The 15,810-nt window shown below is 40.2% G+C and overlaps 1 protein-coding gene across 2 annotated transcripts in view; it reads right to left on the bottom strand.

Annotated features, from left to right (window-relative positions):
* The window catches only part of LOC126191053 (uncharacterized), a 240,375-nt gene that overhangs the window by 65,812 nt on the left and 158,753 nt on the right, over positions 1–15,810 (bottom strand). For both annotated transcript variants that reach the window (XM_049931776.1, XM_049931768.1), the window contains exon 4: positions 14,236–14,454. In XM_049931776.1, the coding sequence (XP_049787733.1) occupies positions 14,236–14,454 (219 nt within the window). The remainder of the gene's footprint in view (positions 1–14,235; positions 14,455–15,810) is intronic.

Here is a 15,810-nt window from a genome sequence, read left to right as displayed (position 1 = left end):
GAACCACAAAATGTGATTCTCTGACAGCATAATTACATCAAGAGCTAGTTATTGTGGTAGGATGCATAAAAATGCCATGGAAATTCAAGACAAGTTGTGTGACTTTGTGCTAAGTAAAGCAAACAGCACCAACTTTTCTGCTGCACAAGGTTTGTAAGACATAATGGCATGACTCTTTGGTCTCAGCAGCAGTCGAGTTACATCATGACAAAAGCTTTGTGCAGTTACATATAAACAGTTGTGCTTGCTGACATTTTTAAGTCTGAAAATTAGCTGTAGCCTTTCGAGTAGCCCTTAAATAGCTGTAGCCTTTGAGTACATCCCAGCATCATGAGAAAATTTGCTAAGTCCAGTTATTATGCCTTAGATCATTGCCTAATGCCAATAGAACAGCAATTACCAAGGATCTCAGAACCAGGAGTGAAAGTTTGCATTATATGTCCTCAATTATGCTTTCAAAATTATTTAATTTCTTTTACAAGTATACAGAACAACAATATAGAGCTGTTTTAATATGAGTAAACAATGATAAATATATCTGATTTCAGATAAATAAATTGAAACAAGTGAGGTCAAAAATGATGAGGGCAATTTATTTTGTATTGAAAGAATGGGCATATACTTCAAAGATTTCTGTACTTTTATGGCTGTTAATTATAATTATTGATAAATGGTCTGACATTTATATAATGTTTGTACTAACATAGGATTACATTGATATATAGCTTTATTGAAAACTGGTTGCTTTTATGGTAAAAAGACAGTACAAACAGAAAAAACAGAACTTTTGTGAGTAGCATATTTGGTGTTAGCCATGTATTTAATGAAACAGAGAAATATGGACAAGAAGATACAATTTCTGATATCCATCCATATTGAAGTTTCAATTACTGTCAGCGGGTTGTGTATGAAAATGAAGTTTTCACTATGATTGAAAGCTGAAAATGTACCCTCTGTCAGTCACAATGGGGAAGTGTAAGAAATTGTATTATCTATAAGACTTTTATAGCACTTTTCACGATGATATACATTAACTATAAAACTTGGCACAGCAAAACCAAAACAATTTGGATTTTATCTATTCTGTTGATATGAAACTTTCTGGTGACTTACAACTTACTGAAGTAATTGGAAGATCAACTATCCAGTCAGAAAAAAAGAGGTTTTTGTCAAAGTTTATTGAATGCAAAATAAACCACATAGTGTGCAGCAGTGTGTGCACTGTTGTGGACGCTGCTGACACACAAATACTGTGGGACTTGAACCTATATCACATATCATTGGCAAAAGGCTTAAATAATCTAGAATCAAATGCATTTGGGCATAATCCAACAAAAACTTTTAATCTGTTGGGAGTTTCTATTAGGGAATCTAATAGTACTAATGATTCTGAAAGCTCTCAGAACTGAGTGATGGGCAATTTTGTTATACTCCTGTAGAAATAGAAATAATACTGTCATACTACTGCAGTTCTTACCAACATTGGTGGGTATGAAACATAATTAGTACGCATATGACTGGTATAGAAGATGATTTATTATTGAGCATAAGAGTGTACACAAAATGCAGCTGGCATGGTACAAGACATAGAGCAGACGGTGAAGCCAGAGAGAGGGCCCAACCTGCTGCTGTTGGGAACCAGAGAGATATTTTTCCCTTGTGACAGTGGTGTTATTAATTGACTCTCCAACTAGCCTGCCTACCTCTCCATGGGGCAGGGCATGAGAGGACGTGAGGAGCACAAGGTGTCATTGTGCTGGAAAATGTGATGATGATGATGATTATGACATTTCGTTTGTGGGGCGTTCAACTGCTTGGTCATCAGCGCCCGTATCAAGTCCCAATTTTTACTCAGTCCAATCTAGCCACTGTCATGAATGATGATGATGATGATGATGATGATGCAATGATGAGGACAACACCCAGTCCCTGGGCAGAGAAAATCCCCAGCCTAGCCAGGAATTGAACCCAAGACTTTGTGATCCAGAGGCAGCACATGCTGCAGACTGTGCTGGAGAGTTGCTTGTGGCAGTGTGCATTGTGGTATGCACACAGCAGGGAATGAGTAATGCATTTCAGCTTATGACATATGCTAGGCAGAAATAAGCTGTAGCCAGTAGATGACATTAAAATGGTAATCAGGCAGGTGTTGGGGTACATGGCAAGGTCATCAAAAGCGAGACATACTAGTGTCAGTCACTGTCAGGGACAAGACCATGGAAGATGGGGTGCAGCTGGAACATCAGCAATCTGATCTGAAGCAGGTGGTGGAAGGGGTATAGTCCTTGGTAACATGATGTGCAGGATTCCATTGCTGGGGAGGTGCAACATGACTGGCCACATGATGTTGTATGGCAGTGGGATGGAGCAAGAAAACTGGCATGTGAGAGATCAGCTAACCAACTGATATTCATTGTGACAGGCACTAAATTGAAGAAGATGTCTTCTGGGAGGAGACCATAGATGTCAAAGTTGAGCTTTAAAGTATAAAGTACGTTTGGCAGTAAAGGAGGCACATCAGGCATAAACTGAGCACCGTTGTTGTCTGATACAGTCCATGTAGGCTTAATCTGTTGACAGAAATGGTGAAGCATTTACCATTCATAATAAATATCAAACGTGTTTGAGAGACAAGGACTGTGGAGCAGGAATGGGAAATGTGCAGGAAGGCTATATGATGGCACATACGAGCCATAAGTACTGGGATATCAGAGTAGCTCGGGATGGGGAGGGGAGACTTCTAAGTGACAAAACTGGCAGAGAGGTATAAAGGTTAACCATAGAGGAGCTCTGCAAGAGAGACGGAAAGTTCCTCTTTGTAAATTGCATGTATCCCCAGCAACACCCATGGAAGGGCCTCAGGCCATGATTCATCATGGTATATCAAAGCAGCCAGAGGGTCTGGTGCCATCATTCAACTAATCCATTGCTCTGGGGATGGTATGCAGTGGTGTGGTAGCTGTGGGTTCCACATATGTTACACAGTTCTGTGAATAATGAATACTCAAATTTACCTTCCTGATTGCCGGGCAACCAAATTGGGAGATCCTGTTATCAATTAATATTCTGGCAACTGCTTCTGTTGTGATGTCTCTGATGGGCAGGCCTTCCACCCATCAATAACTCTGTCTGTGATAGAGTGCATGTATTGGAATCCCTCTAACTCCAGAAGGGGCCTGATGAGGTCTACCTGGATGTGTTGGAAGTTACCATGGGAAATCTCCAATCTGCCTATTAGAGGCTGGACATGGCACCCAATTATACTCCTTTTGCAGGCTGCACATTCGTGTGCCCAGGTCTTACAATATTTATTTTCCTTCAGCCAAGTGAACCCTTCAGTTACAAGTTTGACTGATGGCCATATTCCAGGGTGTGAAAGACTCTGAAGGTGGTCAAACATGTTTTTCTGGAAAGAGTCAGGTCTGACTGGGCAAATTCTGTTTTGGGAAACATCACACGGCACTTGTTTACTAGAGGCCAGAAAGCAGAGTTGTTCGAAGCTTAGTACATTTTTGGGTCATGGTGTAGGTAGATAATCTGCAGGTTATGGGATTGCAATGTCCGTGAGTTGGTCATAGTCTATATGTGATGTGGTCATGGATATTCTAGATAGGTAGTAATATAACATTTCCTACACACTTAAGATTTCTAACACCAATAGTAAATTGGGTGATATAGTTGAAGTGACAGAAACAGTGGGGGGGGGGGGGGGGGCAGAATCAGTTGAAGGTTTTTTTTATGGTATCTGAGAAGAGGCAGTGATCTGTGTAGATTGTGAGGGGCAGTCTTTGGCATCATCCTGAAAGTAATGCAGGTCTTCGTACACTGTGACCAGTTCACTGTCAAAGGGGGACTATTTTAATTTGTAATTAGACACTTTCTGTGAGAAGAAGTGCAGGGGTTGAGTAACACCCCCAAATTCCTGTTGTAGAATGAACCCGATAATGTAGTCACTTGCATCCATGTTGATCATTAGATGATCTTTAGAAGAAGGTAGTGTTTGAGTAGTTGCCTTAGCAATGTCATTTTTGATATTGTTGAATACTTGTTTCATATATGGAGTCCACTGAGGCTGGTAGAAGATTGGCAGCAGAATTCTACATCTACATCCATACTCCGCAAGCCACCTGACGGTGTGTGGCGGAGGGTATCCTGAGTACCTCTATCGGTTTTTCCTTCTATTCCAGTCTCGTATTGTTCGTGGAAAGAAGGATTGTTGGTATGCTTCTGTGTGGGCTCTAATCTCTCTGATTTTATCCTCATGGTCTCTTCGCGAGATATACGTAGGAGGGAGCAATATACTGCTTGACTCTTCGGTGAAGGTATGTTCTAGAAACTTTAAAAAAAGCCCGTGCCGAGCTACTGAGCATCTCTCCTGCAGAGTCTTCCACTGGAGTTTATCTATCATCTCCGTAACGCTTTCGCGATTACTAAATGATCCTGTAATGAAGTATGCTGCTCTTCGTTGGATCTCCTCTATCTCTTCTATCAACCCTATCTGGTACGGATCCCACACTGCTGAGCAGTATTCAAGCAGTGGGTGAACAAGCGTACTGTAACCTACTTCCTTTGTTTTCGGATTGCATTTCCTTTGGATTCTTCCAATGAATCTCAGTCTGGCATCTGCTTTACCGACGATCAACTTTATATGATCATTCCATTTTAAATCACTCCTAATGCGTACTACCAGATAATTTATGGAATTAACTGCTTCCAGTTGCTGACCTGCTATTTTGTAGCTAAATGATAAGGGATCTATCTTTCTATGTATTCGCAGCACATTATACTTTGCTGCATTGAGATTAAATTGCCATTCCCTGCACCATGCGTCAATTCACTGCAGATATACCTGCATTTCAGTACAATTTTCCATTGTTACAACCTCTCGATACACCACAGCATCATCTGCAAAAAGCCTCAGTGAACTTCCGATGTCATCCACAAGGTCATTTATGTATATTGTGAGTAGCAACAGTCCTATGACACTCCCCTGTGGCACACCTGAAATCACTCTTACTTCGGAAGACTTCTCTCCATTGAGAATGACATGCTGCATTCTGTTATCTAGGAACTCTTCAATCCAATCACACAATTGGTCTGATAGTCCATATGTTCTTACTTTGTTCATTAGACGACTGTGGGGAACTGTATCAAATGCCTTGCGGAAGTCAAGAAACACGGCATCTACCTGTGAACCCGTGTCTATGGCCCTCTGAGTCTCGTGGACGAATAGTGCGAGCTGGGTTTCACACGACTGTCTTTTTCAAAACCCATGCCGATTCCTACAGAGTAGATTTCTAGTCTCCAGAAAAGTCATTATACTCGAACATAATATGTGTTTCAAAATTCTACAACTGATCGACGTTAGAGATAAAGGTCTATAGTCTGCACATCTGTTCAACGTCCCTTCTTGAAAACGGGGATGACCTGTGCCCTTTTCCAATCCTTTGGAATGCTACGCTCTTCTAGAGACCTACGGTACACCGCTGCAAGAAGGGGGGCAAGTTCCTTCGCGTACTCTGTGTAAAATCAAACTGGTATCCCATCAGGTCCAGCAGCCTTTCCTCTTTTGAGCGATTTTAATTGTTTCTGTATCCCTCTGTCGTCTATTTCGATATCTACCATTTTGTCATCTGTGTGTCAATCTAGAGAAGGAACTACAGTGCAGTCTTCCTCTGTGAAACAGCTTTGGAAAAAGACATTTAGTATTTTGGCCTTTAGTCTGTCATCCTCTGTTTCAGTACCATTTTGGTCACTGAGTGTCTCAACATTTTGTTTTGATCCACCTACTGCCTTGCCATAAGACCAAAGTTTCTTAGGATTTTCTGCCAAGTCAGTACATAGAAATTTACTTTCGAATTCATTGAACGCCTGTCACATAGCCCTCCTCACACTACATTTCGCTTTACGTAATTTTTGTTTGTCTGCAAGGCTTTGGCTATGTTTATGTTTGCTGTGAAGTTCCCTTTGCTTCCGCAGCAGTTTTATAACTCAGTTGTTGTACCATGGTGGCTCTTTTCCATCTCTTACGACCTCGCTTGGCACATACTCATCTAATGCATATTGTACAATGGTTTTGAACTTTGTCCACTGATCCTCAACACTATCTGTACTTGAGACAAAAATTTTGTGTTGAGCCATCAGGTACTCTGTAATCTGCTTTCTGTCGCTTTTGCTAAACAGAAAAATCTTCCTACCTTTTTTAGTATTTCTATTTACCGCTGAAATCATCGATGCAGTAACTGCTTTATGATCGCTGATTCCCTGTTCTGCTTTAACTGTTTCAAATAGTTCGGGGCTGTTTGTCACCAGAAGGTCTAATATGTTATCACCATGAGTCGGTTCTCTGTTTAACTGCTCAAGGTAGTTTTCAGATAAAGCACTTAAAAAAATTTCACTGGATTCTTTGTCCCTGCCACCAGTTATGAACGTTTGAGTCTCCCAGTCTATATCCGGCAAATTAAAATCTCCACACATAACTATAACATGGTGGGGGAATCTACTCAAAATATTTTCCAAATTATACTTCAGGTGTTCAGCCACAACAGCTGCTTAGCCAGGGGACCTATAGAGACATCCAATTACCATGTCTAAGCCTGCTTTAACAGTGACCCAAATTATTTCACATTTTGGATCTCCGTCAATTTCCTTCGATACTATTGCACTTCTTATCGCTATAAACATGCCTCCCCCTTCACTGTCCAGCCTGTCTCTGCGGTATACATTCCAATCTGAGTTTAGGATTTCATTACTGTTTACGTCTGGTTTCAGCCAACTTTCTGTCCCTAGTACTATATGGGCATTGTGACCGTTTATTAATGAGAGCAGTTCTGGGACCTTTCTATAGACACTCCTGCAGTTTACTATTAGCACATTAATATTGTTATTCCCTGTTGCATTTTGCCTACTCCTACCTTGCCGCGTCTCAGGAGGCATCTTGTCGGGCCTAGGGAGGGAATTTTCTAACCTAAAAAGCCCCCATATGCACTCCACACGTACTCCGCTACCCTTGTAGCTGCTTCCGGCGTGTAGTGCACGCCTGACCTATTCAGGGGGACCCTACATTTCTCCACCTGATAGCGGAGGTCAAGAAATTTGCACCCCAGATCTCCGCAGAATCGTCTGAGCCTCTGGTTTAAGCCTTCCACTCGGCTCCAAACCAGAGGACCGTGATCGGTTCTGGGAACAAGACTACAAATAGTTAGCTCTGATTCCACCCCGCGAGTGAGGCTTTCCGCCTTCACCAATTCCGCCAACCGCCTGTACGAACTGAGGATGACCTCTGAATCCAGACGGCAGGAGTCATTGGTGCAGACATGAGCAACAATTTGCAGTTGGGTGCACCCAGTGCTCTCTATTGCCGCCGGCAGGGCCTCCTCCACATCTCGGATGAGACCCCCCGGCAAGCAGACAGAGTGAACACTGGCCTTCTTCCCCGACCTTTCCGCTATTTCCCTAAGGGGCTCCATCACCCGCCTAACGTTGGAGCTCCCAATAACTAATAAACCCCTCCCCCCGTGAGCCTGCTTGGGCCTTATTGAAGAGATAACACTGGTAGAAGCTTATTATCCTTAATAAATGGCATAATTCATGATTTACAGTAACAGTCTGATTTGGTCTGTCTTTTTTGGGAGTGGGACAGGTAACATTGGTGTCAATTGGGTGGGTGATGAAAATTACATCATGTTGTTGCAACTGATACTTGACGTCATTTATGATCACTCTGTTCTGTGTTAGCATGTTGAGAACTAGTTTGTGGTGATGCTGATGCTCTTCTCATATGGTGGAAGAAATTATTATATCATTCAGATATACAAAATAGAAGGGTAGTTTAAACAGGATACTGTCAATAAAACACTATCCAGTTTGTGCTGCATTTTTAACCCATAAGGCATGAATAGAAATTTAGAAAGATAAGTTGGCATAATAATAGAAATCTTTGAAATTTCACTCTCACTTTTACCAATTTGTAAGTATGCTTTCTTGCAGTCTACCATACTGAAGATCAATGCACCTGTGAGAGAGTGTGTAAAATCTTTTGTACTGGGAATCAGGTAACTGTCAATATGCCGCATGAGTTTCAAGCTTGTAATCACTGCACAAATGCTAAGTAGCATGTATCTTTAGGACAAGTTTAAAATGTGACACACAAGCACAATCAGATGGGCAGACAATCCTTGTTATTAATAGTTCATCCAAGTGGCCTTTGCTGCACATAAATTGTGTGGATGTAGATCAGTGGTTCCCAACCTTTCTTAGATGATCATCCCTGAGTGCAGCCATACATTAGCTAGTACCTCCCCTCCTCCCCCCTTTCCAACTGTTCTCCCCTCCCCCACACTATCACCAACTTTAGCATAACTAGACTGTAGAATGAAAGACTTTTCTTGGAACATTTTCATTTTTAAAATGATGGAGACGAATGAAGACACAGTGAGGGTAGACACTTGTTACAAAACATACTTCCCCTACATTACTCCTCTCCATTGCTGCACGTGCCTGACCAGCACACTGTAACTCCAATTGAAATATGTGCACCTTGCTTACTGTACATTAATCACTTGGTTGCTGAGCTCCTTACATCTGAACTGGCAGAAACTGGAAGTCCGCAGGCTGTTAATGCTTTGTGTCTGCCCACAGCCACTAATAGTAGTAGTAGTAGTAGTAATGATAATAATAATAATAATAATAATAATATTGTCGTACTTCCAGAGGCACTGTATGCATCTGAAACAACACAAATAGGTGGGCAAACTAAAATCAAAGAAATAGAGAAACAAGAAAGGAAAATTCTCAGTAAAATTTTTGGCCCGATACAAGAGCAAGGAATCTGGATGAAGAGACCAACATCAGAATTATACAAATACACAGACAAGATTACGAATACAATAAGGAAAAGAAGAATGCAGTTCTACGGACATATCCACAGGATGAATGAAAACAGAATTTCAAAGCGAATTCTTAAAGTCATCAACTCAGGCAGGGGAAAAGCAAAATGGATACAAGAAGTTGAAGAGAACCTCAGACAAGCACACATAACAGTAAACGATGCAGAAAATAGAACTGAATTCAGGAACATCATCAAAAAACGTAAATTTGACATCACAACACAGAAGAGACCAGGATGCAAATGGACAGCGGAGTGAAAGAAACAACACAGTAAACACGTGAAGAAAATTTGGGCTCAGAAAAAACATAAACAATCATCATAAAGGAATTCCAGTTCAAATGCTCTCTTAAATGGGAATAATCGAAAATAATAATAATAATAATAATAATAATATTGTGTACAGCACTATAGTAGCTTTTATGTAGTTACTACAGTATCATGCTGTCAATTAATTCATTTATCTGTTTCGAAGCATGTAATGAAGCAATTTATGGACTACTGCAGGTGCTATCTTTAACTTGGAGAAGATCTTTTCTTGATATATTTAGCATTCGTTACCTATATGTCTCACTTTTATCATCAGTGATGTAAGTGAGAAAGCACAACATATGCAACATATCTGCATAGTAGATGGACTATGTGAGGAACCTGTAACCACCACCCCATTAATGATCCTAATTCAGAAAAAGGAATTATTGATACCTTATGTAATCAATATTAGAGTCTTACAAAATTATGAAAATAATGATGATCTTTTGAAAATAATTCAGTTTTGTGACTGAAACAGAATTGAATTGTTTAGTTTCTATCCCTCAGAAAATTTCATTCTACATCTCAGGTGGTAACTATCCCTAGGTCGGGAACCACTGATATAGGCAATGAGGTCAGTATCAAACAGGGTGACATGGGATGGTGATGATCTGGTGTACAGTTCGGTTATGGATAGCACTGTGTCTAAGGGGCATAGAAGTACACAAGGGTGGTATGTTGGTTGTGGTAGTAGATTAATGCACAATATTTGATAGATATCCAATGATCTGGTTGAGTCAGTCTGCAGGAGAGAGAACGGGGTCAGTGTCTTGAAGTGACACAGATTTTTTTTTTTTTTTTTTTTTTTTTGGGGGGGGGGGGGGGGGGGGAAGTATTGTGTCAATGTAAATTGGCAAGATTGTGCCATGTGTCTTGGAATCCAGTTGTGGCTGTAGCAAAATGCCAATGCAGGTCATTACTTTTGTCACATGTATGAGTGTTGGAGAGTCATATGTTAAAATATTGAGTCTGGACTAACTGAATCTCATTGAGAAGGGTGAGGCAATGGGAGAGATGGTAAGAGGGCTAACAGAGATTGATATGGTTCTTCTGCTGGCTGAGGGGAGTTTGTTACTGACATCAATAATGGGTCAAACCCCCTTCCCACGAAGCCAGCTCCAGTAGCAGTTGGTAGTATCATAATAAGTGTACACCAAGAATGGGTTCTGTGTCACTATGGAAGTGGGTCACTGGAATCCAGATCAATATTGATGTTGCAAACAGTGATTTTAGTGGCATTCATCACAAGAAGCTGAACATGTGATGTAACAGCAGAAGGGGGTGTCCTGGTTGGGGGCATGGGACTGGCTTGTTTATCAACAAGTAGGCAGTTTTGTGTTGGGTGGCCAAACACGTAGAGGTGAGAGCCAGAAGTTTGAGACTGTGATGTTTGTTTGTCAAATGTGTTATATACATGGAGTCAGATTGACTGCTGAGAGCGACCCAGTGTGCCTACTGCAGGCCACTGTTGGAGTTTGGGAACATACATGGTGGCTGACAGTTGTACGCAGCATTTCTGAACTGAGAGTGTAACCAGCGTTAGCGTGGGAGAATGGCTGTGGTGGCAGGCAAGCCTGTGTTGCTGGGTGGGTGGGGCTGTGTTAAACACACCAAAGGTCATTGTTTACTGTGGCATCTGGCACTGATAGCTCAGGTGGAGACAGTTGAAATAAGTCAACCTTGGCAGCATCATGATGGGTCGGGTGGTGAGGTTGTCATGTGTCAGTGCATTGTTAGCCAGATAATCGATGTTCTGTCAGAGGTGACTAATGGTGTGTAGCTAATCTGAGCCATAGTTTCACACTGAGGTGTTCATGTTCATGTGAAATCACCATGGGTTGCACCTATGATATTAGTTTCGTGATCCACAAGTCCACCAAGTCCAGTCAGGCATGAGGTTCATAGCTGTGAAGGAGTGCTGTCACCAATAGCTCCCTCATAGATAACCTGTTTGAGCTGTTGCTCCGGTGTTCATGACAGGCACTATAGTAGCAGTGACTTGGCCATTTCATATGTGTTTGCTGTGAATAGAGTGAAAAATAAGTGACTGATCAAATCTGCCTGTTCATTAATGTGTCTAAAGAGAGTGATGAATTTAGCACTGTCATCTATTATTCCATGTGTGGCCATGATATACTCATTGATAGCAAACTACATGGTGGATTGATTGGTGTGAAACAGTGGAATCCTGAATGTTGAATGAAATATTGATGTGTATGGTTCAAATGGCTCTGAGCACTATGAGACTTAACTTCTGAGGTCATCAGTCCCCTACAACTACCAGTATGTCATGTGAGACTTCAACAGTAAGTTAATTTTTGCTCCACTATTACCAGCTTCAGCATAATGTCATCAGCACTCTCCTCATGGCCAAATCTCCAGTCACAATGGAATGTCAGCCCCTATGGAATGTGCCCAGAAAATGCTGATCCCCACCTCTTCCACAATTTCTCAGATAGTCGTATGATGGTTTGTATCACTAATGACCTACTCATTTCGGGTTTTGGCATGTTGACGGCTGAATGGAGCATGGCTCACCATACACCTAGGTACACCCATCTTTAAACTGGTTGTACCACTCCCTAATCTGTGTGATGCTCATAGCATCATCACTGTAAGCCATTTGGCTCCTGCTAAGTTTCTGGCAAAATTTGATACAGTAGTAGCGTTGCTCCAGTCATTGCATCATTTCCCTTACAATATAAAACTACCTCTCTCAACTGCTGCTTGGCAACAAATGACACTATTAATGAGAGTTCAAGATCAGCTATTACAGATCTGCTAGAGTCAAATCCAGCAGGTAAAAATAAGAAAGGTTGTCTACTTTTCTAATGGACCCCGTATTCCACTCCATTCTCAAATGCCAAAAGTTACATCAGACAGCACACAACTTTCAACTGCGTGTCTACAGTGTGATTGACCACACTATAGGTCATTAAAATTGCTACACCATGAAGATGACATGCTACAGATGCGAAATTTAACCGACAGGAAAAAGATGCTGTGATATGCAAATGATTAGATTTTCAGAGCATTCACACAAGGTTGGCACCGTTGGTGACACCTAAAACGTGCTGACACGAGGAAAGTTTCCAAACGATTTCTCATACACAAACAGCAGTTGAACAGCATTGCCTGGTGAAACGTTGTTGTGATACCTCGTATAAGGAGGATAGCAATTGCGGTTTATCGTATCGCGACATTGCTGCTCGCGTTGGTCGAGATCCAATGACTGTTAGCTGAATATGGAATTGGTGGGTTCAGGAGGGTAATACAGAATGCTGTGCGGGATCCCAATGGCCTCGTATCACTAGCAGTCAAGATGACAAGCATCTTATCCGTGTGGCTGTAACAGATAAAAAAATGGCTCTGAGCACTATGGGACTTAACTTCTGAGGTCATCAGTCCCCTAGAACATAGAACTACTTAAACCTAACTAACCTAAGGACATCACACACATCCATGCCTGAGGCAGGATTTTAAACTGTGACCGTAGTGGTCGCGCGGTTCCAAACTGTAGTGCCTAGAACCGCTCGGCCACCCCGGCCAGCTATTGATGTGTAGTCCCAAAGTTGTGGGCACATTGTAGGCCAGAGTGCAAGACTAGCAAGCATATCAAAACCTGGTGCAATAGGTGCAGCAGCAGTATCATTAGCTAAATGTTCACTTGGCTATATCAGCTGCTGTGATGCAAGGAGCAGAATTGTAGACACGTGTGACATGGGTGGCCGTGACATACATGGCCAAGAAAAATGAATTGGAATATTGCACAGTCTGTTGCATGGAAAATGATGGAGAAGGTGTGGGTATGATAGGAACACCATACACACTGGAGAAAACGTCTGTCTGATACCATTGCTCAGGTGGGAGTGTAGACATACGCAACATGGTATGTGTGACATACTCCAGGGGGAAAAATGAATCGAAGTCTGAGGGGCGGGTAACACTGAAAATGTCAGGGGTGCAGTAGATAAACTGTATACTCTTGATGAAATGTATGTTTGATGCCATTGTTCAGATAGGAAGTCAACATTGTTCTGTGATACCAAATGGCATTGTTGCAACATATCCTCGATTTTAGGCACAGTTTGCTGAGATGCATTCAGTAGCATGGTGTTGTAGCAGAGCACGTAACATGAAGTAGCAGGAAACTCACTGATTATTCATGGTAGTTGTGGTAGTTACTATGTAGTTACCAGAATGGTTGTACAGCAAGAAAATGCAGCCAGATGTGGTAGTACTTAGGCACAGTGGTGGGTAAGAAACATAATTAATACACATACTACTAGTATAGAAGATGGTTTATTGTTGAGTGTAATAGCATACACAATATGTGACAAGCATGTTACAAGCCATAGAGCAAACTATTAAAGCAAAGAGGACCTGGACAATACACTGCTGCCAGAAACCAGAGTGGTATTTTTTTCTCACAGCAGCGGTGATATTAGTTGAGACCCCACACTACGACACATTTCCATTTGATCAAATTCAAAAGAAAACTGCTGGAAATAATTCAAAACTAAGCAGCACCAAACATATTTCATAGAAAAGAATTTGTATGAGTAGCAGTAAAACGTTCTGAAGAATTCGCATTTTAAGTACTACTAGAGTTGAAGTACTATATCTGTGTCTGAGGATAAAAAGGATAAAATGAAAATGGTTAGTTTCATGATTTGTGTTGCAGGATATGAGTGTCAATAAGTAACCTGGGCATAAAGCAAAAAATCTGAAAATACTGAGTAGCACAGTGTAGGACATGAGGCTCATTAAGGACTACATTTTATACAAGATAAAAAAAAAGGCTAACTATTATTTAGAGGAAAAATACTCAAAAGTAATGAATGAGCTACATTAAAATTTTGACTGAGAAAGGAAAACAGGAAACAATTTAGATTTTAAAAATAAATGTCAAATGCTTTTGAAAACTCAAACATTCCCTACATTCTTGTTTAATTATATGCCAAGAATGATTCTTAACCTGAAAAATGAATAAGCATATGGTGATGATTAACTTTGAACTTAAACTCTAGACTTACATTTTCTTGTGTAGTTGAAGTGTCTTCACTGTATTCCACTTCTATAAACATATCTGCATCTCCTGTGGTATTATAGAAAATTTTGTGGAAGTATGGTTTATTTATAAATAAGCTCTGATTCTGTCTCACTGAAGGCAAGTAAAGTACCATTGAATGTTTCAAGAATCTTCTGTCAAATTTCATTTCAGACATGAGCTCTTTTGCTGGATCAGGTACATCCTGAAACACGTATCGTTGTGTAATGAATGTTTCACTTTGGGTAGCAGATCTATGTTTTTGACATACACTTTCAGAAAACTGAAATAGTTGAAGATATTTAGTTTGCACTTTATTATTCTGATAATGAAGTTTAAATACAATAGTTGTTTGCATTGTGTATTTCTTATTTACTAAATAATTTGCTGCTCAGGATTTCAGTGTAAATATACTATTTATATAATGTGTATAAATGTATATATTACTTAATGTTATTTTTTAAATTAATTACCCAATGTCTCTATGCAATTAATATTGAATTAACACTAGATGATATGTGTACAGGTGTTGTAGTCATATAATTATTATTATTTAGTTCTATTTTTGGAAGAAGTGGTAATATAAGGTATAATATTAATAAAAGATAATAGAATAGTCAGAAAAGATAGAAATTGTCTCCAAAAAACTAAGATAGAAATACATAAGCAATTTAACTTGGATTGCCAGTGGTTGTCAATCCACAGAGTCTGCAAAGGGCATGAATTCTCCTTGGACCTTAAATCTTTTAATCACATCTACATTTTATAAACCTTTTCTTGCCCTGTATCAAGGTCTATTAGATATACAGGTTTTGGATGTGGTATATTCTGAACTTTAGTTCCACTGTAATGCTGAAAAATTTGCTTGTTTCCATCTTTAAAACTGAGCTATGATGAATACTAATACCAAATCATTTATTCAAAAGTTTGGTACAATAGCACTACCATTAAAAGTTCTGACTCTTTTTTGTGCCTGATGTAATCAAATTCTTTTGTACTTTTTCTTGCAACTTTTCAAAGCCATTCACCAGCAAATTTGGCCACTTGAGTAATTTTAACAAGGGCCCAGCTATAAAGGCATTATTCATTATTTTTACAGGAGGTATATGTGGTAATTTGTTAAGGATTACTGGAAATTTTGACACTATTTGTGCCCAGGTAGTGTGCCTCATAGAATAGTTTGTTTTACACAGTTGTCCTACTTCCTTCATAACACATTCACAAAGTTTAGTTCATGGACTATACTTGGGTACAGTTATGTGTCTTATCCCTTCTCAACCCAAGAATTCCTTAAAATTACAGTGAATAAACTGTGGGCCATTATCAGTTAATAGGCATCATGATTTAACCATATTTTGAAAATACTCTTAAAACAATGTATGAGGGGAGACCCAAAAGAAACCGGATTGTTGTCATAAAAAAATGATTGATGAACCTTTTTACAAAATTACTTCAGTCACCTTCAAAATACTCTCTATTACATGCGATGCACTTGTCAAGTCTCTTTTCCCACTGTTGGAAGCATGTTTGGAACTCTTCAAGTTTGATATTGTCCAGTGCT

The sequence above is a fragment of the Schistocerca cancellata genome, chromosome 1 (genome assembly GCF_023864275.1).
Source record: "Schistocerca cancellata isolate TAMUIC-IGC-003103 chromosome 1, iqSchCanc2.1, whole genome shotgun sequence".
Classification (NCBI taxonomy): Eukaryota; Metazoa; Arthropoda; class Insecta; order Orthoptera; family Acrididae; genus Schistocerca; species Schistocerca cancellata.
Note: the sequence above shows the minus strand (reverse complement) of the source record. Positions and strands in the feature narration are given on the sequence as shown.